This window comes from Melanerpes formicivorus, unplaced genomic scaffold, assembly GCF_026170545.1.
Source record: "Melanerpes formicivorus ecotype bairdi unplaced genomic scaffold, bMelFor1.0.p_v2 SCAF_2, whole genome shotgun sequence".
In the NCBI taxonomy this organism is placed as follows: domain Eukaryota; kingdom Metazoa; phylum Chordata; class Aves; order Piciformes; family Picidae; genus Melanerpes; species Melanerpes formicivorus.
In genome coordinates this window covers 36,324,059-36,349,037 of record NW_027142354.1, presented here as the reverse complement: position 1 = coordinate 36,349,037, position 24,979 = coordinate 36,324,059, and the positions used below count along the sequence as shown (strand labels likewise).

Sequence of the window (24,979 nt, the reverse complement as noted above, 5' to 3'; positions counted from 1 at the left end):
CTTCTTGAAAGCTGTAATGAAAGGCTATTTGCTATTAATGAAGTATGGGAACCAAAGAAGCTGCGGAAGCAGTATTCCATGTTATTCTTCTATAGAATGTTCATGTAGCAGGCTGTTTAAGCATTTGCAAAGATGTGGTTATTAGGAAAAAAATATTTTCATATACTTAAAATGCTTTTGATTTAAGTGATTCTTGCAGAAATGTAACTGAGTTGTGGTTTTCCTGTTTGGCAGAAAGAGCTATTGCTGTTAGATTCTTAAAGCTTCTCTCTCTCTTTCTGGAATATACTATGTAAAGCCAGCGCAGATTCAGTAGTGCTGGGGTGCATACATTGGATGAAAAAGAACAGTGCAGCAAGTCTGTATGTGAAACAGAGTGTTAGCAAACCTAATATGGTGTGTACTGTTGGGTTTGAGTTTTCAACGTTTTCAACCAGTATATTTTAAGATAAGCGACCACAAATGTAAACAAAAGTGCACAATTTTTAACTGAAGGTCTCAAATACGGTGAAGTTGTTCTTATATTGTTCCCTTCTGCCTTGCTTTGGAATGTGATTTTCTTTTTTTTTTTTTGTCATGTAGGGTTTAGCTGAGAATAAAAGCACGCTAGGACCAGAAGAAGTCCGCAAATCTGCTCTGACGCTGGTGATGGGTGCCCTCGACAATCCTAACCCTATTTTGAGATGCGCAGCAGGTGAAGCTCTTGGCAGAATGGCTCAAGTGGTTGGAGAAGCCTCTTTCATTGCTAGAATGGCTCAGTACAGTTTTGATAAGTAAGTTGGTTTTGATTCATAGTAGGAAATTAAAATGTAATTAATGTAGTTTGGAAGATTCTTCTTCTAAATACTGTATTGCTTATTCTCATGTCATCATGCGTGATTGCTATGATTGTGTAGATCTAACAAACCTTCAAATGAAGTCTTCTTCTGTATCTATTTCATGTGATTCTTTCATAAATGAAAGCTGAGTTGTTGAAACTACTTGGAATGTGAAATGATACCAGTGAATAACTTTTGACAAGTTACTTAAGGTGACTAAACCGCTTCAGAGAGTTAAGTGCAGCTTACACTGTTATGTCTGTAATGTGAATTGTGTGAGAGCATTTCTGTTTCATCCAAACAGCCTCTTTATGTATTAATTTGGAAGGCTGAGGGTCTTGGGGCTTTTTAGCCTAGAGGAGAGAAGCCTGAGGGGAGAATCTCCTCAATGCTTACTAAACACTTCAATAGTGGGTGTTAGGAGGGTGGGGTCACTCTTTATTCCAGTGGTGCCCGGTGAAAGGACAAGGGCACAAACTTGAACATCGGAAACTCTGTCTAAATGTGAGGAGGAACTTCTTTTCTTTGAGGGTGGTATTATGCTGGAACAGACTGCCTAGAGAGCTGGTGGAATCTCCATCCCTGGAGTCATTCAAAATCTGCCTGGATGCCATTCTGTGCAACCTGATATAGGTGAACCTGCTCTGGCAGGGGGCTTGGACTAGATGATCTCCAGAGGTCTCTTCCAACCCCTATCACTCTGTGATTTTGTAATTTAATTTACCTGCTGGCCCATAACATTTTTCCATGTTCTGTTGTTAATCTCAGGTCTTTAGAAAGATGTCTAGTAGATACAAGAAGAAAACATGTTTCCCAATTTTTGGCTTAAATTTAAGTCATCAGTCTATCTGCAAATCAGAATGCACCTGCTTGGGGCTGTACCCTATGTTTATAGCTAGTCAGAGCTAACCAAACTACATACACATAGCTTCATTTCAGCTCTTCTACCTTGGGGAATTAAGTTTTCCCCATTATTTTATCTTGTAATGAAGTACAATATTTACTGTCTTTCCTTAAATTTCTGTTACAGGGACTATTTCCTGGGTTTCTTATCTGGGATTCAAATTGTTAATGGTTGCCAGTCTGTTGACACTGTCAAGTAAATTATTTTTAATATCTGAGATGGCATTTACTTTGCTGCTGGCTAAGAACATACTTTCCTCTCATATGGAAAATTAGGAAAAAATACTCTTTATTTGTTCTAGTTAAGGTATCTTTTCCTCACTGTGTGAAAAGGTTCTAATTAAAATTATGTGACATGCATTCAGAAGCAGAAATATTGTGGAAGATACTTAAAAGTCATTGCTTTACACAACAAGCTCATTGAGAATGCTATTAATTATTCTTTTATTTAAAAGAAGAAAGGGAGCCTTATTGGAAAAGTCATAGAATTCATCTATGGATGAAAACAGCTATATTAAGAAGATATTCAGTTGACTTTGCAGGGGAAGATGTAGCTGCAGGTTTCTTTGTTATTTCTCAATATATGTTGTCATTTTTCATTTTTCCATACTTGGTTCCTTTTCACTTCAGTGGTCTAGCAGTGACTTTTCTGATTATTAGTCTGCTTTAAACACTGGTACACACTAAGTGCTTCTCCTACGTTCTGTCACTTCCAAAATTATTATTCATCTCAAGCGTCAAGTTCTGACCAGGCAGAAAGAGAGTAACCTTATACATAATGTGGTTTAATGGCAATGCAGGTAAGTACATTGGTTGTGTTCTTAGGGCTTCTGAAGATCTTGTAAGGTGGTCTGCAAAATTCTGCTAGTCATTTGCACTGCTACTGGTACTTGAAGGGTTCTTTGTAACAAACGTAGTGAATTACATGATTTCCTTTTATTTAAACATTGATAGGTTGAAGTCTGCTCGAGATGTTGTATCAAGAACAGGCCATTCTTTGGCTCTGGGTTGTCTCCATCGGTATGTTGGGGGAATAGGTTCTGGGCAGCATCTGAAAACTAGCGTCAGTATTCTCTTGGCTTTGGCACAAGATGGAACCTCTCCTGAAGTCCAGGTAAAAACCACAGTCACCACAAAAACATTAAATTACCTGTTCAGATGTTCTTTAATAGAGATTGTCACATGTAAGACAAATCATGTAGCATATGCCAGGAAGTGTGAAGAAGGTACATGAGTAAACTCTTACAGTACAGAATCTGAAATATGATGGCAGTTAAAATACAACCTAACTATTTGGGAAGCAGTTGCACGTGGTCATGTTAATCCAGACTGATGATTATCTGATTTTCAGATGAGCCAGACTAATTACCTGTGGGTGTATTCCCAGCTGACTGTAATTGTAAATAAAAATTTGTTAGTTGTACCTTAGCAGTCTAAACTCAAAGTTTTGTTAACTGGCTAGTGTTGATCAGTTACTGGAGTCTTTGGTGATTAGCAGTAGTTTCCTCCAAAGGCAGTTTCTGTATACATCATCCTGTGAACATGGTATAGCAGTACATTGTCTTTTGGTGGTTATATTTTGACAACAAAAGTCTGTTGCAAACTAAAATGCAACTGGGGGATAGAAGGGGACCTAGTAAGAGCCAAGACAAGGCAAAGGTGGGGAGGGGTTTCTATCCAGTATGGACTATAGACATGCAGACTCTCACAAGATGACAGCTTGACTGCTGGTAGAGTAGAAAGGTGACTTAATATATCGGAGTTGCAGAATATGTATAAACACTGCACAGTTCAGAAAGTTTCCTAAGCTGAAAATACTTGAAAATTGGGAGAATACTTTGTCTTTAGCCTCCTGGGAGATATTTGGGGGAATAGTGTGTTGATCTGTCTGTGCTCTCCATTAAGCATCGGTAGGTGCTGCTATAAAAGAAGAGGTTAGGTGAATGAGTACATTAGTCTTTTACAGTATGAACTTGAGTATCAGAGGGAGAAGTATGTTTTTTGGTTGGGTTTTTTTTGTTGTTGTTGTTGGGTGGTTTGTTTTTTTTCCCATTAATGAAATGCATTGAAGTACTAGAATAAAAGAATTCATTCAGATGGCAAAGACCCTTCAAAACTAAAAAACAAGCCCCATCCACCTTCTTTGAGCAAAATCAAATGTCTTGTCTGCAATTATTGTTCTTCAAAGTTTCTGGCATCATTGCATGATATAACAAGTAACTTTTTGTCATTGTTTTCACAAATTATTGCAAGGAAGTGATTATCTGGAATAGTGACTGAATATTATGCTTCAGCAGCAGCAAGCTGTGTGCTAGACATATGCAGGGGCACTTAATACCCACAGACTGAGAAGATAAAGCCCTCAGTGACTGTACAGAATCATACTTCCACCTTGATTTACGTTGTTAACTTAACAGAACATGTACTGGAGAATGTTCTTGTTACTTAGGGCAATCATAAAAATCAAAATAGTGAATCTTACCTTTTAGGAATATAAGCCCAGTTTTGTTTGGAGAGAATGCTTTAAAATGTAGTAATCTATATATAAATACAATTGAAAGTCTCTTTTAAACTTCTTTAATTTATTTAAGGTGAGACAGAATTCAGTTTACATATGTAACCTCCTTTGTGTATGAGTAAGAAATTTTGAGGACTATAATTGTCTACTAATTATTTAAAAAACAGAATGGAAAGGGTTTCCACTTTATGAAAAAAAATTTGGAGTATAAAGGGGAAGCTCAGGTGGAACCTGCACACCTGCCTTATTTTCTGTTGAATGCATAACGCCAGGCCATTGTGAAAAGCTAAGCATTTAAACCTCATCCCTCACTAAATCAAAGAGGATACACAGACAATGTATGGGAATATGAGCAATAGAGATTTTCAAGAATGAAAGGATGAAATGTGCAACGTGCTGTTACATCGTTACGACTGTAAGAAGTGGTTATGTGGTTGCTAGTGCTAATGGTTTTTGGCTTGCATCAGAGGATGATGGAGCAGTTTTAGAGGCAGGTCTCCAGCATAATCCTAAAAATCTAGTTTGTTAACTAATATTCTTTTAACTTAATCCTCTCAGTGCAACTGCATCATGTATTTAATAGAAGAAAATTCTGAAGTAGAAAGTGCATTTGAACCTTGCAACTCATCATGAAATTGGTTTCCATTGAATGTCAAAGGCATTCTTTGCTGAGGACTTTGTCAGCTGCCAATTTCAGACTCTACATCCAGTTTTACAGCAGAATGTTTCTTCCTCCTGTCATAAGAATCACTTTCTTATATTTTTATTTTAAAGGCAGTGTGTGGGTTTTGTTTCTGTTACTCAAAGTACTTAACCATTTTTTTTGCTTAAATTCTTTATCATCTGCATTATCTTCCCAGTGGCTGATAGCCAAAAAGCATGCTAGAGGTATTTATAAATTCCCAGGTGATTGGTTGGGATTGACACCTTTGAAACACTTCAGCTCAGTAGCTAACTAAACATTTTAAAGCAAGGATGTACTGAGCTAGACTCAGTCTGCATGCAGAACTGCTTGACTTTCCTAAATGTATAACTGAAAAAAATTCCTTTTTTTGTTTTTTTTGATAGACCTGGTCTCTCCATTCCCTTGCCTTGATAGTAGATTCTAGTGGACCAATGTACCGTGGATATGTGGAGCCAACTCTTTCTCTAGTTCTTACTTTACTATTAACTGTTCCACCGTCACATACGGAAGTACATCAGTGCTTAGGCCGATGTCTTGGAGCTATAATAACTACTGTTGGACCTGAGCTGCAAGGTTAGTGAGAATTTGAAAACAATCAGTCTAGCTTGTATAAGGTGAATAATTTACAATCTTAAATGGAAGAAAATAATTTTTTTTCGTTTGTTGCAGTTCGGGGGAGGGGATGGGACGCTGACAAATTCAGTTACAGTCCTGCAAGCAGCCTCACTTCTGATCCTACTTATTACTAATTGAGGCTTTTTGGACTACAGTTTGAGATTTGTATATACAAGTTGCAGTGATACAGTAGGTAAAGGATGAGAAACACCCTTGCTGCATACTTTGCCATGTATATTTTTGTATTTAGGTGGGGCAAGAGATGATTTCCTCTGCTTTTTCAACACGCGATTTTATTTTTAGCTGATGGCAAGAGCTTAAGTTCAAAATAATTGCTACTGCTGTGAACTGTAACTCATTCCCAGTTATTCCTGATGTTGGTAGATCACTATACCTTCGTGTAGAGAAGGAGGTCTTGTCATGCCAAATGCTATAGCTGAAATTGTGTCTTGCATGGCAAAGCTACAGATTTGTGACTTTGTCTAACTGGGTCTTGTTGAAAAATTTATAGGATGGTCTTTGATGCAGTGCCAGAGAGCCAGCCACTAGTGAAATTTTAACTCAAAATAACTGGACATAAATCTCTAGTTTTGAAAAATGGCTAGATGGTTTAACTGAACTTGTGTATCTGCTTGCTGTGTGTTAACCTTTTGATCTGGAATGTTACTAACCTTTAAAAATAACAACTTAGGTAGGATATTTTCTGCCAGTTACATTCTTCTGTATTTTGAGATTGTTTTATAAACCTGATGTAGGTTGGTTCTTAAAGTATAGAATGGGATTATTTTTCAAATTAAATACTGTTGTTTGAAATGCTTGTCATATTATAGACTCCTGAAACTCATCTAATGGAGCCAGCTAAAGACATGTCCATATGCTAGCTTAAGCGTTAACTGATATTTTAGGAAGAGGTTTGGTGCATCAAATGTTGCCCATATGTATAAAATCAAAGAGATTTTCAAAATATAAGTTTAGCTAATTTTACTGGCTTCGTGTCCTGGGAAGATAGTCTCAAAATATTCATGACTGAAAATCACTGATGTGAAATTTTATTTGGACAAGACGTTGTTTAACTGACCTAAAAAAGAGAAATTGAAGCGCTCTGTAGTGCGTCTTTGCAGTTGTGCAAGTATTAATTTGCAGAAGTAATTCAGAAAAGTTGCATGTTAATCTGTGAAGCATTAAAAATTCTTGCTTCTAAAAGGGTTGAAGTCTACATTTGTCATACAAAAATTGTGTTAAGAATGTTGTATTGCATCATTAGGTAATGGAGCTACAATTTCAACAATCCGCTCTTCATGTTTGGTGGGATGTGCCATCACACAGGACCATTCGGATTCGCTTGTTCAGGCAGCTGCCATATCCTGCCTTCAGCAGCTTCATATGTTTGCACCAAGACATGTCAACCTGTCCAGTCTGGTTCCCAGCCTTTGTGTGAGTACAGATGAATCCTTTTTGCTCCTCTTAAGTTTTATGTAGGTGCTTAGTAGAGAACATAAGTACTTACCAAGGTGTCAAGGATACCCATATGTAATAAGTCCAGTTTGCAAAAATACTCGGGTTTGGTAACAGAATGTTTGTCCCCAAGCCATTTTGGATCTTTTCAGAATGCTGCCAAAATTGAAATAATCGGATCTGATTCTCTCTCACCCTAGACAGCCTAAGATAGCGAGCATTTATATATAATATGTATGAGTAAAAAGGTACTGAAATGCTGTGCTTCTTCAACTGATTGCACACACAGAAGGAAATAGAGAGAGAGTTTTTGATTTATTTTAACACTGTCAGTGTAGGAGATGCTGACATTCAAATTCTTCTGCTGCTGCTAGCATTGCTTTCTCTTTCCATTGATGTTTTGTCAGCAAGTCTTGCTTTAAGCCAGGAAGTGAGGCAGAGGCTGGGACCCAAAACATACTGTAAGAGGAAAGGCGTTCTCTGTGTGTGTTTGTTTTGACATGGCACTTTTTTTATTACCACTTTTTAAATGGCTTTCTAGAACATTCAGTATTCCAATACTGAGAAATTTCTAAAGCTTCACTCTAATGTCTGTTGCATGATTTGTAAAGTTCTTTGTGTCATTCTTTGTTGAACTGGTGATTCTATGTTATGTGAAGGAGGGTATTCCTACTTACATCAACACTGGACCTTTTTCTTAGTCTGCCACCCAGACATTCCCTAGGGTATCCTCTCATTGTTCCACACTTCCCTACATGCAGTGAGCCTTACTTCCTCCTGTCACCAGTCTGGGGCACTCCTGGGAGTTCATTGTGCTTCCAGAATCCGTCACTTGGACTTTAACAAAATTTGGCATGAAAGGGGTGTAATGTATCCCAAAGTAGATAGGCTCTTTTGTATGAGTACTATGTACAACATTGTGAACAATCTCTGTAGCTCTGTAAGTACTCTGTAAGTAACAGACAATGAAGTTCATATAAGAATGACTAATGCTGTTTTCATAAACTTTTCTCAGGGATTTCTCTTGCCTTTATGGTCTTCTGCTAAACAAAATTTATTTTCCTTCTCTTTTCTCATATTCCTTACTTCCAAATCATTCTTAGTTTGATAAGTTTTCCTCTGAATTGTTGTTTGAATTTCTTTATACTGCAAATACATAGACAATATGGGCAAGGTCTTCCTTAACCTGCCCCATTAGCAGACTCTTAATTTCTTTCTGACGCACTTTTGAATGGAAACGATGCCACGTATCAAATCAAACCACACAGTTCTGCAACTGAGTTTAATTTCATCATGCATTGGCTTCACAAACACTACTTTGTTTTGTAAATTATAACAGGGAATACTCTTTCCATTTAATTAAGTCCCCTAAATGTCCTGTGTTTTGGTTCCATTAAAACAACATAAGTGTGATATTTAGAGGTTCTTTAAAGTTTACCTATTTTCAGGACTAAAGCCTTGTATATTCATATACAGAATAAAGATCTACTGTTAAAATGCTGTAGAAATTATACAATCCCTTCGTTTAGGAAAGCAGTTGCCATCCACATAATAACCTAATACCAAGAAAGGAAATAAGTTTGGCTTATTAAAAACAAGTTCCCCAGGTTAAATAAAGAATTGGACTTTCTTAAATAGCGCTCTTAAAATTCTTCCACTGTGGAAAAACAGACAGCTCTTGGTGCAACTATATGCTCTGAGGAAAATAGTCCATGCACAATTCTTCTGTGAGGAAAAATACTTGTTTGTCCCTAAGATGATTCAGAAGGTGTTAAAAGCTATCATTGGTTAGCAAAGAAATCTGAAGCTGCCTTACTGAGAGGCACTTAGAAAAAACTCTGCCGTAAATTCTATTGCAATTTTGAAATAAAAAAAATTATGATAGCTGTCTTGTGTGGTGCAGCTGATGATGGCTTTTTGTTTTTTAAAAGAATGTGATTTACACCTATAACAGAATATGAGGTTTAGGAGTACTGCAGGGTGTAATGGATTGGAAAATATAATTAGTCTAAATCACACTGGCACAGTCGTTCTAAGAGTTAAACTCCTATCTCTTTAATCAGATAACAGCTGTTGGCTCTGTGTATGTCAGCTATATTTCTTTTTATTTGCACATTATAAAAAGTGCTTACTTCTTAAGTTTCAAGATCTTGTGAAGAGCTGAGTACCTAGCAGCTCACACACGACATAAAACTGAAAAGCAGAATGCCGTTAGTCCTTAGCAGAGCTGATTTGTTGATGCAGTAGTGCCGCAGTTTGCTCACCTGTAATGATTCTGATTTTTAGGTTCATTTGTGCAGCTCCCACTTGCTACTTCGCCGGGCTGCAGTTGCATGTTTACGACAGCTTGCTCAGAGGGAAGCAGCAGAAGTATGTGAATATGCCATGAGCTTAGCAAAAAATGCCGGAGACAAAGAAAACGGTGGCATCAGTAAGTATTTCATTCATGGGGCCTTTTTGTAACTGTTGAATGCATGTATGTGTGCATATGTATGGTTTGCCTTCAGAGCGTGGGGAAAAACTCACCCCAAGAACTCCTCTCAACAAGAGAAAAAAGCCTGAAACTGTCCCTGCCAGCTCCAGTAACTTCTGGCCACACCCTGCTTACCTCTTGAATTTCACTTATAACTTAATGTTTTGTAAAGTTCAGACTTGAGCTTCTCTGCCCCATTAAGACTGACAGTCAAATAAGGAATGCGGTGCATATACAGAGAAAAATAGTCTACAATTTTCCTGGTATTGACTTAGTGGTATGCTATTTGATTGAGATATCTGGTTGTGTTACATGCTGTTAGCAGGATGTCTGCAAAGCCTGTGCATTTTGCTGACTAGTTCTGTTCTCAGATGTATCTCTTTATTCTGATAATAGGCTCAACAGTATCGATCAACGCATTCTTCATACAAACATAGAGTTGTGTATTAAATCACACCAGTTGTCTCATCTCTGAAAAGATTCTTTAGAGTCCAGTACTATTAGGGTTTTGGTTTTTGGTTTTTTTTTTACAAATTTATGGGGTATGTACTTTGAAGAGAGAGAGGTGGGGTTTTTTGTTGTTGTTGTTCTTTTTTTGTGTCTTTTTTTAATACTAGGAGTTGTTATTTGCCTCCAGAAAATAAATTAAATGAATTGCTGTATTAAAGTCTTTCTAGTTCTAATTCAGACGAAAGTCAGTAACATCTTGGTTTATCATTACCTGAACTATGCACACAAATAGATGATCATAGAAACATAGAATCAATAAGGTTGGAAAAGACCTAAAAGATCATCAAGTCCAACCTGTCACCCGAGACCTCAAGACCACTAAACCATGGCTTCAAGTGCCATGTCCAATCCCTTTCTGAACACCTCCAGGAACAGTGACTCTACCACCTCCCTGGGCAGCCCATTCTAATGGCCAACAACTCTTTCTGTGAAGAACTTTCTTCTCACCTCCAGCCTAAACTTCCCCTGGTGCAGTTTGAGACTGTGTCCTCTTGTTCTGGTGCTGGTTGCCTGGAGAAGACACCAACCCCCACCTGGCTACAACCTCCTTTCAGGTAGTTGTAGACAGCAATAAAGTCTCTCCAGAGCCTCCTCTTCTCCAGGCTAAACAATTCCAGGTCCCTTAGCGTCTCCTCATAGGGCTTGTGCTCAAGGCCTTTCCCCAGCCCTGTTGCTCTTCTCTGGACACGTTCCAGCAACTCAACATCTTTCTTAAACTGGGGGCCCCAGAACTGGACACAGTACTCAAGGCGTGGCCTAACCAGTGCTGAGTACAGGGGCAGAGTGACTTCCCTGCTCCTGCTGGTCACACTCTTTCTGATGCAGGCTAAATTCTGGTCTGTCACTCCAAATTTAAAGCCCAAGTTACTGATGTTAAAAATTATTTTGTGTTAATTACTTTGCAGATATGAATCCTTTTGCACCAGGAGCTGGTTCTCGGCGAGATGGTCATTCTCGGCATCAGGGGGTTAATATAACAGAGACAGGCCTCGAAGGTGTCCTTTTTGGAATGCTGGATCGGGAGACTGATCGGAAGCTGTGCTCAGATATCCATGATACTCTAGGACATATGTTGTCATCGTTGGCCGTAGAAAACCTTTCCCACTGGCTAATGCTTTGTAAGGATGTCCTTGCAGCTTCCAGTGGTAAGTGTTCCTAGTGTTGGCACCTTCTTGTGGTATTTGTTGGGAGCTTGTCCTTTATCCTAGTTGAGGCATAGCTTATATTGTATATAGAGTTTTGATTATTGTGCATTAGAACTTCATTAGGAAGAAGAAAAGATCAATGTTGTTAAGTTTTAGAGAGTTGCCTGCTGTAAAGTAGAATTTTTAGCGGAGAAGGAGTGAGATTGTACTATGACACTGCAGTATCTTAGTGAAAGCAGGCATGTTCTTTTAGCCTGAGTTAAGCTCAGTGTGTAAAAGACTGTAGAGAAAGGAGCATGCTGTACATGTTCTCAGCTTGCTTTTTTGAGGTTTTGTGAGTTACTGATGTAATGATGGGTTACCATGGTGATGAAACCTTTGCTTGTTTTTCAGCTTTGCAGACTTGTTTGCACAGATCTTGTCCTCTGAGACCTTAGTCCCATTTTACAGTTTGTACAGTGGTTTCATTTATACTTGTTTATTGGCATACTATGAGTTCATCATGAAACTCTTTCTTAATGCTGCCAGCTTTAAGTTTACTGATGAATAATCCTACCAAAGATTTCTTTATGCAGTGTTGTTACCATATATTTACCCAGTGAGGAAGACCTCATTTCCTGAGTTTGAAGTTGGCATGTTCTTTTCTTATTCCATATCATGGAATCATGGAATGGCTTGGTTTGGAAGGGACTTCAAAGATCATCTAGTTCCAACTTCCCTGCCATGGGTAGGGGCACTGGACCAGGTTGCTCAAGGTCTCTTCCAACCTGGCCTGGAATACCTCCATGACTTCCCTGGGCAACCCATTCCGGTGTCTCACCACCCTTACTATGAAGAATTTCTTTCTAATATATAGTCTAAGTCCCCTCGAGTTTAAAGCCATTCCATCTTGTCCTATCACAACAAGCCCTTTTAAAACAAGTCCCTTTGTGTCATCTTTGCATACCCCCTTCAAGTACTGAAAGGCTGCTATAAAGTCTCCCTAGTGCCTTCTCTTCTCCAGTTCTCAGCCCCAGTTCTCATAGCCTTTGTCTACAGGGGAGGTGCTCCAGCCCTCTGATCTACTTGTGGCCCTCTTCTGGTCTGGCTCCAGCAGTTTGATGCCCTTGTTATGCTGGGGGCACCAGAACTGGATGCAGTACTGCAGGTGGGGTCTCAAGAGAGCAGAGGGGCAGAATCACCTCCCTTGTCTTGCTGGTCACACTTCTTTTTAATGCAGCCCAGGATATGGTTGGCCTCTGCAAGCACACATTGCTGGCTTATGTTGAGTTTTTCATTAGCTGACATCCTCAAGTTCTTCTCCTCGAGACTGCTTTTGAGCCACTCCTTGCCCAGCCTATATTTGTGCTTGGGATTGCCCCAACCCAGGTGTAGGATCTTGAACTTTGTCTTGTTGACCTTCATGAGGTTGGTCAGTATTCAAGGACCACCTCCTCTGTGTCCAGGAGCTCTGTGTACCAACAAAGAGAAAAGCAGGTAAGAATGCTAGGAGGCCTGCCTGGATGGGCAAGGAGCTACTGGACACACTATTACTTAAAAGGAAACTCTACAGGAAGTGGAGGGAAGGACAGGTAGAACAGGGGGAATACAAGGAAGCTGCCCGAGCAGCAAGAGTCCTGGTCAGGAAAGCCAAAGCAGAGTTTGAGTTGAATCTAGCCAGGGAGATTAAAGGGAATACTAAGAACTTTTACAGGTATATTAATGGGAAGAAGAAGACTAGGGAAGGTGTGGGCCCCCTCAGAAAAGAAAATGGTGACATGGTCACCTGTGATGAGGAAAAGGCTGAGGTACTTAATAACTTCTTTACCTCAGTCTTCACTGCAAGGGCCTCTAGCCACGCTCCTGATGTTATGGAAGTCAAAGCCAGGGACAGGGAGGAAGAACTGCCCATTGTAAGTGCAGATCAGGTTCGTGATCATCTGAAGAACCTGAAAGTGTTCAAGTCCATGGGACCCGACGGGTTACACCCACGGGTGCTGAGAGAACTGGCAGATGAGGTTGCTAAACCCCTCTCTATTATATTTCAAAAGTCCTGGCAGTCTGGTGAAGTCCCCACAGACTGGAAAAGGGGAAACATTGCCCCCATCTTCAAAAAGGGCAAGAAGGAGGAACCAGGGAACTACAGGCCAGTCAGTCTCACCTCTGTGCCTGGAAAGATCATGGAACAGATCCTCCTGGAGTCACTACTCGCTCAAAAGAATAGTGAAGAGGTGATTGGGAGCAGTCAGCATGGCTTTGCCAAGGGCAAATCCTGCCTGACCAACCTGGTGGCCTTCTATGAGCAGGTGACAAAATTAATAGATGAGGGGCGAGCAACTGATGTCGTTTACCTGGACCTGAGCAAAGCCTTTGACACTGTCCCGCACCACATCCTGGTCTCCAAACTGGTGACACGTGGGTTTGATGGGTGGACCACTAGATGGATAAGGAACTGGCTTGATGGCCGCACCCAAAGAGTGGCTGTCAATGGCTCCATGTCCCAGTGGAGGCCAGTGACAAGTGGAGTCCCTCAGGGATCAGTCCTGGGACCTATCTTATTCAACATCTTTGTGGGGGACATGGACAGTGGCATTGAGTGTACCCTCAGCAAGTTTGCTGATGACACCAAGCTGTGTGGTGCAGCAGACACGCTGGAGGGAAGGGAGGCCATCCAGAGGGACCTTGACAGGCTGGAGAGGTGGGCGCAGGCCAACCTCATGAAGTTCAATAAGAGCAAGTGCAGGGTCCTGCATCTGGGTCGAGGCAATCCCAGGCACAAATACAGGCTAGGCAGTGACTGGCTGGAGGATAGCCCTGAGGAGAGAGACTTGGGGGTGCTGGTGGACAAAAAGCTCAACATGAGCTCTCAGTGTGCACTTGCAGCCCGCAAAGCCAATCAGATCCTGGGCTGCATCAGGAGAAGTGTGGCTAGCAGGTCGAGGGAGGTGATCCTCCCCCTCTACTCAGCCCTGGTGAGACCCCACCTAGAGTACTGTGTCCAGTTCTGGAGCCCCTATTACAAGAGGGATGTGGAGGTGCTGGAACGTGTCCAGAGAAGGGCCACGAGGATGATCAGAGGGCTGGAGCACCTCTCCTATGAGGACAGACTGAAGGAGTTGGGGCTGTACAGTCTGCAGAAGAGAAGGCTCCGAGGTGACCTAATTGTCGCCTTCCAGTATCTGAAGGGGGCCTACAGGAAGGCAGGGGAAGGACTTCTCAGGATCTCAGGTAGTGATAGGACTAGGGGGAATGGAATGAAGCTGGAGGTGGGGAGATTCAGGCTGGATGTGAGGAGGAGGTTCTTCACGATGAGAGTGGTGAAACCCTGGAATGGGTTGTCCAGGGAGGTGGTCGAGGCCCCGTCCCTGGGGGTGTTTAAGAGCAGGCTGGATGAGGCTCTGTCCAGCCTGATCTAGTGTGGGGTGTCCCTGCCCATGGCAGGGGGGTTGGAACTAGATGATCCTTGTGGTCCCTTCCAACCCTGAATGAAACTATGAAACTATGAAACTATGACTTGGGCCCAATTCTGAAGCCTGTCCCAAGTCCCTCTGGATGGCATCCTTTCCCTCCAGGGTGTCAGACCACACAGCTTGGTGTCATGAGATGGGTTTTTCAAGTTTTTAACAAGGTTGTCCAATCTCTTGCTTAATCAGGAGATGAAACAATCTCTGAGAGAAATACTCTTTAAGTACAGTTGAGAGAGCTTTATCTAATGCCACTCAACTTCATTTTGACCTCCTTTGATCCAGCCAGCTCTGGCATATGGGCAAAATCTGGTTTGCTTTTTAAACAGAGACCTTAGCCACCTAAGGTGTTGAATGCCTTCTCACAACACTCTTGTGAATTGATATAATCCGTGATTTGCCATAGCCCCACCAACCCCCCCCCATTGAATGTTGGCTCTTCAGCTGCTTATATTTAGCCAAAGAAGCATGCCTTACTTGAGGTGAGTTACCCTTGCAATAATTTCTTCTTGTTCTCCTTGAATTATTGCCAGAGTAATTTCTGTCAGTATTTTGGCATTTTGATAATTTACACCTTGTTATTGCCATTTTTTGTTCTCATTTCTGACTCATAGAAATGTATATGCATGTTTTGTTGAGTTGGTTTTGGTTCCTGTTTGGATTTTGGTTTTTGTTGTTTGGTGTGTTTTGAGTGTTTTTTTCCAATGTGATCCCTGAAGTAATTGTATTTTCTGAACTGAAGTCTCTCAGCCACGCTTAGAGAAAATAATGTTTTGAGTGTTAAGCGCGTTTGTGGGGGCTATAAATTGCTTACTTGGCTGCATATCTGTCCCGTGGCATGGAACTTTGTACTTTTGTTTCAGTTTAACATGCAGTATATCTTTTACTTGAAAGGGACTGAAGAGTTCAAAGTCAAGCTGATTGATTGATTCTGAGTCTGGTAATCACCTTGCCCTGTTTACTGGCAATTTAATAGGTCAGTTTTCAAAGCTGTGAAGTTTTAGATAGCGAATTCAGCTGTAGTTGGTGTCTGTGGATAATTAACATTGCAGGCATTTATTTGATATAATTGAAGGCAAATAAAGGGTAATATAGCCCAGATTAGAGGTGGAAAACATTTCTTTTACTTATATTCCTCTGCCTTTTAACATTTTTCAAAAGTTATTTCAACTGTCTGCTTTGAATCCAAGTGTAAGAAAAGGCCTGAATATGTCCTTAGCTCTCTTCTGAGAATCATTAATGCTGGGATTTTTTAATTGTTCTCTGTTGTAGACATGAGCACTGCTGCTCCCTTGGGAGGAGGTAAAGATGAGGAATTAGAGAAGAAGGATGAGATGGATGACGATACGATGTTTACCACCTTGGGTGAAGAGGATAAATCCAAGCCTTCTGTAGCACCTCGTTGGGCAACTCGTGTGTTTGCAGCAGACTGCCTGTGCCGAGTTATCATGCTGTGTGAGAATGCCAACAAGGCACACTTTGATCTGGCACTGGCTCGTTCAGCCAGACTTAAAAACCCCAAAAGTAATTACAGAATGTGCATGTTTTGGTTTTAACTTTTATTTAATTTATTTCTAATTAAAAAAAAAAATTAGACACCTTAAGACATCTTAAGATTAGACAACCAAGGAAAAAAAAAAAGCAAGCCATTATCCTTTTATTCAAATAGTTAAAACCAAAAGAAGTGGCCAGCAAAAGTCAATAAAACTGTAGTTGTATAACCACTGTAGTTATCATACCGTGAACGTGAAGAATGAGGTTTGTTGGAGAATATAAATTGACAGAGCCCTCCCTGTATTTGCAGACCTTTTATGCAGTCTGAAGTAGAAGCAGTAAATGTCTAGGTAAGGATGAGCTAGCAACACTTTCTGAGTTCAGTATAATGACAGTAATAAATTAAGCTTCAGAGATTTTATTATACAGACTGAAGAGATGCTAGGCAAGAAAAGAGAGATTCAGCCAAGTATTAATTATTGTGGGATTGGTTGTGGAGAGAGGGATGTGTGAGAGACTTAGAGTAAGAAATTAATTCAGCCGCTTCATTCTTTTGGTATCCATGAGTGGTGAATATTAGTTGGGAAGATATTTATATGAGTTAGAGGATCAAAATGTAGAGGTCAGAGGTGACACAGTAGTTTGTAAAGAAACATTTTACTAGCAGATAATGGAAGGTTTTTCTTTGAAGACCAAGAGTAAAGAGCTTGGAGTACTTTTATTTTGAGACAGCTTTTTATTATAGAGAAAATAATTACATAACTGCTGCTTATAGGATCCTGCAGAGGGTTGTGTGTCATAGTCCTGAGAATTTACATCTCTGAAATTATTTAAGGTGAACTTGATGTGTTTGATATCATTGTAAAAAAGAAAACTGCAAAACTGTCAGAATGCTTAAATTCTACTAAGATCTGTGCCAGTCCGAAAGAGTAACTGCAGAGTTTACTGCTTTGTAGTTTTAAAGCAATTTCCAGTCTTTCTTGACTGCTATGCCTCTGAAAGGTTTCACCTACAAAATATTTCTTTTGTCTTGAGACTTAAAAATATGTAGGGCTTTCAAGATTTGTGGATTTTGTTACTCACCCTGGATATTACATTTTAAAATAATGTATTTTTGTCTTAGTCTAGTGATTTCAAATTGAAACTAAGAAAGAAAATTAATAAATAGAGAATAATAACATTTTCAGAAACGTTACTGAGTTATGTATTTAAATTTTTTTCTCCACGTTGTCTGCTGCTTACTTACAGCATTAGATGTAGCCTTTGACGAGGTTTTCCTTTACCAGCAGGGGTCATTGTAAGCGTAGTACTCGAACAGGAATTGCTTTGAACATTTTCTGTATATACTCTATTGAATGCAACTTTGTACATCATATATTTAATTTTCTTCAAATTTTTCCTTAATTTTTAAGGTTGTCTTAGGAATAAAAGTCCTCGGTGTCGTTTTAAGGGGTAGAGGGTGGGGGAAGAAGAGCACATTACATTCTTTCCTGCCTTCTTCCATACTCTAAATGTGGACTTTTGAAAAATAATAGATGGCATTTGTACATGTTTTTGGGGAAAACACGACAAGTATATGTCACGTTAACTGTCTTTTAGGGTATTAAATAGTTCTTTCTGTTTTATTCTAAGATGACTTCTTAGTACTCCATCTCTCTGACCTTATTCGAATGGCATTCATGGCTGCGACTGACCACAGCAACCAGTTACGAATGGCTGGTCTTCAAGCCCTTGAAGATATTATCAGGAAATTTGCATTGGTTCCTGAGCCAGAGTTTCCAGGCCATGTGATACTGGAGCAGTATCAGGCTAATGTGAGACCTCCTTTATAAGCTTTGGAAATTGTATGTTTATGCCAATGTGCCAGTATTAGCTTTGAGAACATTTTGTAGCTTTAAATGATCCATGAAGAGATTTTTGCATGGGAAAATGTACTGATGAGACACTTTTATTTACCTCTTCAAAAATTATTTTTGTATCTCTTCCTATTTATGGTTATTTAGTAAAGACTCAGCCACTTTTAATTTTTATCAAGAGCAGCAATTTATTTGTAGAATTGGGAGTTGAAAAGTAATGCTTATTCAGCTCCACATTGAACCTAAAAATCTGTTTTCTTGAGAATTAGTGAATATACAACTCTAAGTTAAAACAACAAAAGTATAGGAATAGGCGGTGGGCAATTGAAGACTTATTTTGGAGTATTATTGCTGTATTTTGTTGCATAGTTAAAAGCCTTCACATCTTTTTGACTTCACTGTGTCTTCAGGATCTCTGCAAATAATTGTCGAAGGCAGGCTTTCATCCTTTTCACTTCCTGTCTTTTTATTCTTCTGTAGTGCTATAACCACTACTTCTGTCTCTTTGACTCAGTTGCTTTTGTTTCAGAAAAATGCTGCCTTACAACAATTACCTAAAAGGCTTTTCTGTCAGCATTTGTCATTTGAGGAGCTTAATGCAAATCCATCTATAAATACTTGATTTCACATCATTATACCTTTGGACATCAAAAAGCCACTGGCTTCTTGAGCCTTAGCTTAAGTTGCACTTGTCATACTTTAATGATTAAAAGGATACTCAAGATACTCATTAACAGAAAAAAAAAATAATGCCACATATTTGACGAAGGTAGTTTGGGGTGTAACTAGAATGCCAAAATTGGCAGTCTTTTGCTTGTTCTGTATATGTGCTTGAGCCTTAAACCAGGTGAGATGAGGAATGTTACATCACTACTGTTTTAGCTTGTTTTTTAAATGTTTCTTCCTGTCAACAGGTTGGGGCTGCTCTGAGGCCAGCTTTTTCCCAAGATACACCATCTGATATAACTGCAAAGGCCTGCCAGGTACAGAGGGAACTGTTCAGATAGTATAAACCAAACTGATTTTCCTTCTCTTTGGAAGAAGGATGCAAAAGTAGTAGCAGGTGGCTGGAAAATTGGTAAATGTGATGTTTTTGCAACATCTTTTGAGTCTTCTAGTAATATATTTTGTTCCTCAGAAGTTTTTTAGGAAGCTAAATCACAAAATGTTTAGCCTTTCTGAAATTAATTGTCTTCATGTCAATTCTGCATTTGTGGCTGAAAGGGAGAAAAAAAGGTGATTTAAAAAAAAAGAGAGCAAACTCCTTGATTAATGAGACCTAATTTACCTTTTAAACACTTAATTTCCTTTCAGATTCTGTTTTAGTTCAATTTTAGTTTAGGTTTTAGAATATTATGGTAATTTTCATCATTACAGTCATAGTAACAGCGAGATCATGAGGGACACATTCCCAAAGGCTTTCATGGAACTGGTTCACTGAAAGAGAAATAAACAAATTGGCGACAGGTTAAAAATGCTATGAGAAAGGAGTCTGTAAAACCTGAGCTGTCTGAGGTCTGTGGGATTTTTATTTATTTTATTTTATCAAAACTTCTTTTCTAAAATAATTTGTCCCTTTTTGTAGAAAAGTACCTGCACCAGAATTCTTCTATTGCCCATCTTATGTCTGGGTGTGAATGTGTTTCAGTGCCAATGTACAGCATTAGACCAGAGCAGCCTGGTTATATTTTGAGTACCTGTTTGGGTCCATTTAATTCCAGTGTGAAGTGGGCAGTCACACAACTTGCCTGGCCACCGTGTCTCATACTGGTTGTTCTAGACCTAGAACAGTTGGTTCCAGATCAGAGCCTAGTTATTGAAAGATTTTTATTTCACTCATTTCTAGGTGTTTTCTTGACATTAATGATCTTGAAAGAGTCTCATTAGTATGGAACCTTAAGAAACAATTTGAGAGGTGTGGGTTTTTAAAGATAGACTTTTATTGATTGCTGTCCAATATTTTCTTCAACTGAATGCAGTCACCTGAACGATTTGACCATATGCTTGGGAATAGACTAAAAAAAATTGCTACATATTGATGGAGGATTAAAAAAATATTTTCCATATATTTATGAAGTTCCATTGTAATATGCATTGCAAATGCAGCCTTTGCAAGCACCAGTGCAATTCTGTTGTTATGGTTGGGAAGAAATGGAAAAACCTCAATTTTTTTATGTTAAGCAGGAAGGGAGATGCAGAGTTTTTTGTGATGGTTCTTTAGCATTTTGTTTTCTTATAGATTATTTTCTCTTTATTTTTTTTTTCTTGTGAGATTATTTTTTGTACTACTGGGGTTTTTTTTGCTAGTTTTGAAACACTTTAAACTTTGTTGTCTAGGTGTGTAGTGCTTGGATAGGAAGTGGAGTTGTAAGTGACCTGAACGATCTCCGCCGAGTTCACAACCTTCTTGTCTCTTCCCTGGATAAAGTGCAAGCAGGAAAGGGATCTTCTAGCCAGCTTTATCGAGAAAGTGCAACTACTATGGAAAAACTTGCAGTTCTGAAGGCATGGGCTGAGGTAAGCATTAACCATGCCATTCTTAAAGGTTTGAAAAGATTTTTGCAGTGTAATAGCAGGCTTGCATCTTACTGGTTGTTCCCACAGAGCCTTGCACCTGCCCTCCTTCATACCTATTGCAGTTCCACTCTGGGGATGTTTTCATCTCTGTATCTTTCTGCTATTCTGTTGATCCACATTTACAGTGAGGTTTAATTATTTTTTGTTTTACTGCACTTTCTTGTGTTAAAGTATAGATCCTGGTCTATTCTATTTCTATTCTATTTTTGCTCTACTCTGTTCTACTCTCACTCATACTATGTGAAATTTTGGGTTTCTTCCCATCTTTCTGTGCTTAAACTTAAAAAAAAAACACCTCAAAACAAATGCAAACATGCAAGCCCAAAACCCCCACAACCTTAAAGTATATTCTGGCAAAATATTGTAGTTAATTGCCTAGGAATTTTTCAGAGTGCTAATAATAAATTAGAGGTTTAATGTAGATACTGTTGGGGAGCGCCTAGAATACCAAAAATCCTCAACTATTCATAAAACACAGAGTTGGCACTACTTACTTTGCCTTACTTCCTGAGATAGTACTTGCATGCTATAGAGCTCTATGTATAATTACAGAAACTGTATTTTGGTTTCTCTTAGTGCAGTACTTAATATAATGAAAAACAAACAAAACAGAATCCCAGACAAATACTTGTCATGGAAGTTAACTTCTGAAAATTTAAAGGAAAATATTAACATTTCTGCTGCATAAGGTTCATCACCCCACATTGTAATTTTTGGGTTTGATTTCACATCTTTTGTGTGAAATAATTTATTTCTATTCTCTTTTCTAAAAATGCTTATCTCTTATTGTATTTGTGTGATGGTTCTGCTTATCCTCATATTTATTGAAGTTTTGAAACTACTTTTATCTTCTCATAGCTTCTATCAAAGACAAACATAAATATTATTTTATTTGTTACAGATTTAAAGCCATTTTCATGTCTTTGATACCTAATCTTCTCCCAGAAAGTGACAGTCAATCTGTGTAGTACCTCTTCTTTTAGGTCAAAGAAAATTTTTCAATAAGGATATATCGATACAGTGAAATAAGTTAAGTATGTCTACAGCAGCAGTAACTGATACTTATTAAGGAAAAGAAATGCCATTTTTGCCTCTGAGTGTTGTATGCTGGTAGGAAATTAAGAAATAATATTTAAATAAAATATAGTTTTTGCAAATCTCTATTTTCTAGTCATTTTCCGGTGAGTCATCTGTGTATGTAATCTGTCACTTTCACATGGGAAAGGCTGCTGCTGTTTTTATTTTTAGGATCTCTCAGCAAGTCCTTTCATATCTCTTTGTCTTCTAGGTGTATGTTGTTGCTATGAAAATTAAGAAAGAAGCAGAGACCAAACCAAAGCGTGTTTTAAGGAGCACAGAGGAGGAGGATGAGGATGATTTTGGTACGGTAGATGAGTTGCCACCAGACAGTTTGATAACACTTGTACAGCCCGAACTGCCTGCACTTAGCCGTCTCTGGTTAGCCGCACTGAAAGATTATGCTCTTTTAACTTTACCAGCTGAATTTGCTACCCAGCTTCCACCAGATGGTAAGCACTGGAGTTTCTGTTTGTGTTGCTGTGAAAAACAGAAAAAAAACTTTCAGTTGAGACTTCTATATTCTATAAATTCTTCTGTTTATTCTATAAATTCTTTGGCAGGCATGTTTGTTTTTTTAATGCAAGTTATCAGTTTTTACCTATGTGTAATAGCAATGCATGTTTAGAGTTGGTGTGTGCTTTTTTCCCATCAGTCTGCAATGAAGATATTCTTGATCTGAATCGTAAACATCATTAAACCCATGACTTTATAGAATTAATAATACTTTTACACCTCTAATACTTTGATATGCAAGAAGATGTTTACAGCCCTTGAGAATAGAGCTGGTGCTGTTTTATATTTTACTGACTCAAGGACGAATGTTCTGTATGAAAAATGCTGCAAGACCTAACTCTGCATGCTTTCCTCGCTCTCTGCTTATTGTTCCATCATGGCCATTGCACTTTCTTATGTGAGGTGCTAATGTTGCTCCTTCTCAAGGAGAATGGGAATGCACTGTCACTAACAAGGACTACATCTGAATATGTAGAATTGAATAGAATAGAATTAACCAGGTTGGAAAAGACCTTTGAGATCATTGAGTCCAACCTGTCATCCAACACTATCTAATCAACTAAACCATGGCACCAAGTCCCCCATCCAGTCTCCTCCTGAACACCTCCAGTGATGGTGACTCAACCGCCTTCCTGGGCAGCACATTCCAGTGGCCAATCACTCTTTCTGTGAAGAGCTTCTTCCTAACATCCAGCCTAAACCTCCCCTGGTGCAGCTTGAGACTGTGTCCTCTTGTTCTGGTGCTGGTTGCCTGGGAGAAGAGACCAACCCCCATCGTGATCAAACATACCCAGAGTGTGTTCAACAATAAACAAATACATTTAGAGTATGTGCTTTTTTGTCTATTATTTTCAAAGAACATCAGAACTTTTGGTTTTCTAATTTGGCAGGGGGAGCATTTTACACTCCAGAAACAATTGATACAGCTAGACTGCATTACCGAAACTCCTGGGCTCCCATACTCCATGCAGTGGCACTTTGGCTAAACAGTACAGGATTTAATACTTCAGAGTCAACAGAAGAGAGTGCTGCAGCAATGCCCAGTTCACAGAAACGTGCTACAGCCATTATGTTAAACCAGACACCTGAAACTCCACCTACCACTAAATCTTTGCCAGAGATCAACAGAGATCGAATGCACCTAATTTTGGGTAAGAGTCACAGGTTTAGAGTTCAGTAGCAGCACATCATGGTACAAAATGGTGTAGGAATAAGATAAGATTCTTTGCTTGAAATCTAGGAAGTATAAAATGTCTGGGTAGTAGTGTTTTGGAATACTGCTTTCTCATCTCAGTAGATCCCTGCTTACTGTATTCTTTTATAATTTTGATAGAAACTTTGTCAGTGTGATTGTACTGTGATTTTCATAGGTTGTATATCTAATATATTTATGTAATTGAATGAGTAGAAACTGTTCTAAACTGTAACATAATTCAGATGATAGAAAACGTTGTGCTGCAGAGACGCAAAAACTGTAAGGTTAATGAAAATGCATCCCCTCATAAAAACACATCTGAGTAGAGACAGATATTTGACAAGTCACATGGACTAACTCTTGCATCAGTTTTTCATCTGTGAGTAGCACTCACTGTTTCCCTTTGTGGCTACCTAACAGCTTTAAGAGGTGGATGCGATCATTTATTTTGAGGAATGCCCACAGTTTGCTGAAATATACAGACACTTAAAACCAGAATTAAGTGCTGTTTGTATTATGTGAATAGGACATAACTGTTGAGGCTTAATTTCATCTCAGCAGTCTTTACATTTAAAAGAGTTCCATAAAATAAAACTTTGGTTACAACTGAAGGATTGAAAAGTCTGACTTAGAAATCTTCAGAGTGGAGTGTGTATTTCCATTGAGTAATATAAGTTGCTGCTGTCAGTCTGTTAGTTTTCCTGCCAAACTGTGGGGAAGACATGATTCAAAAGACAAAGCAAATACTGTTCTGCTGTTCTGAATGCATGAACTCTCTTTTCCTTTAAAGAAAGAAGAATAATATGTTTATTAAGTTGTTCAGAACCTGCTATATTTATAAAGACATTTTAAAAAGAAAACTAGATTTTGTGATGCAAACATTCTTTCTAATTTTTACTCTTTTCAGGTGTTAGTATACAGTTTCTGTGTTCCCCACGACCTGAAGAGCCTGTTGAGCATGTTACATCTTGTTTACAAGCACTTCATACTTTATTGGATTCTCCTTGTGCCAGGATCCATATTGCGGAGGATCAGGTACTTTAGGAGCATGTTGAAACAACTGGCTTTTTCTAGGTCTTGGTCTTTCATCTATGGTGGTTACAAAAGGTGCTGCAATTATTTTTGTGTGAGAAAATATTTGCCCAGCATAAGCAAGTGACATAACAATTAAGAACTGTTAAGTCTTAGCTAATTATTTTTATATGTGTTTTGTTTTACTGCAGCTCCTTGGTGTTGAGCTCTTAAGTGTGCTTCACCGACTCCTCCTGACCTGGGATCCTCCATCAGTCCAGCTACTGGTTACAGGAGTTGTCCAGCAGATAGTAAGAGCAGCTCAAGATTATTTGCAGGAAAAAAGGAATGCCCTAAGTAAGATTTTGAAAACATGACTTGCTTTGCAGAGTAAATAAGCAACAGGTTTTGATACTGGGAAGGGAACTGAAATACATGAGAGCATGATTACACTGAGGAGGAAAATGCTTTGCATTCCGTAGATACTTTTGATGTATTCATAATCTTACTTGCTGATTTTTTTAACTCTTGCAAGATGTAATTTTTCTTTCTTTGATAATTTTCTTGAATATGAGTGATGAAAATTATGCCCAGCACATCACTTAAGGTATTATTAATACCTTGCTCAGTTTCATTAATGTTTCTCTGTTGACTGCCTCCTTAGCACTTCATTTACCTTTTTTCTGAA

At 38.9% G+C, this 24,979-nt stretch overlaps 1 protein-coding gene across 9 annotated transcripts in view; it reads left to right on the top strand.

The window, feature by feature from the left end:
- Positions 1 to 24,979, top strand: part of HEATR5B (HEAT repeat containing 5B) — a 66,313-nt gene that overhangs the window by 21,683 nt on the left and 19,651 nt on the right. For 8 of the 9 annotated variants that reach the window (XM_068156319.1, XM_068156290.1, XM_068156262.1 and 5 more), the window contains 14 exons: positions 583 to 773; positions 2,676 to 2,835; positions 5,308 to 5,497; positions 6,804 to 6,973; positions 9,281 to 9,425; positions 10,883 to 11,122; positions 15,838 to 16,089; positions 17,692 to 17,873; positions 18,830 to 18,898; positions 20,253 to 20,432; positions 21,781 to 22,021; positions 22,976 to 23,236; positions 24,188 to 24,315; positions 24,504 to 24,648. In XM_068156319.1, coding sequence (XP_068012420.1) covers positions 583 to 773; positions 2,676 to 2,835; positions 5,308 to 5,497; positions 6,804 to 6,973; positions 9,281 to 9,425; positions 10,883 to 11,122; positions 15,838 to 16,089; positions 17,692 to 17,873; positions 18,830 to 18,898; positions 20,253 to 20,432; positions 21,781 to 22,021; positions 22,976 to 23,236; positions 24,188 to 24,315; positions 24,504 to 24,648 — 2,554 coding nt within the window. The remainder of the gene's footprint in view (positions 1 to 582; positions 774 to 2,675; positions 2,836 to 5,307; positions 5,498 to 6,803; positions 6,974 to 9,280; positions 9,426 to 10,882; positions 11,123 to 15,837; positions 16,090 to 17,691; positions 17,874 to 18,829; positions 18,899 to 20,252; positions 20,433 to 21,780; positions 22,022 to 22,975; positions 23,237 to 24,187; positions 24,316 to 24,503; positions 24,649 to 24,979) is intronic. The other variant, XM_068156330.1, reaches the window with a different exon arrangement.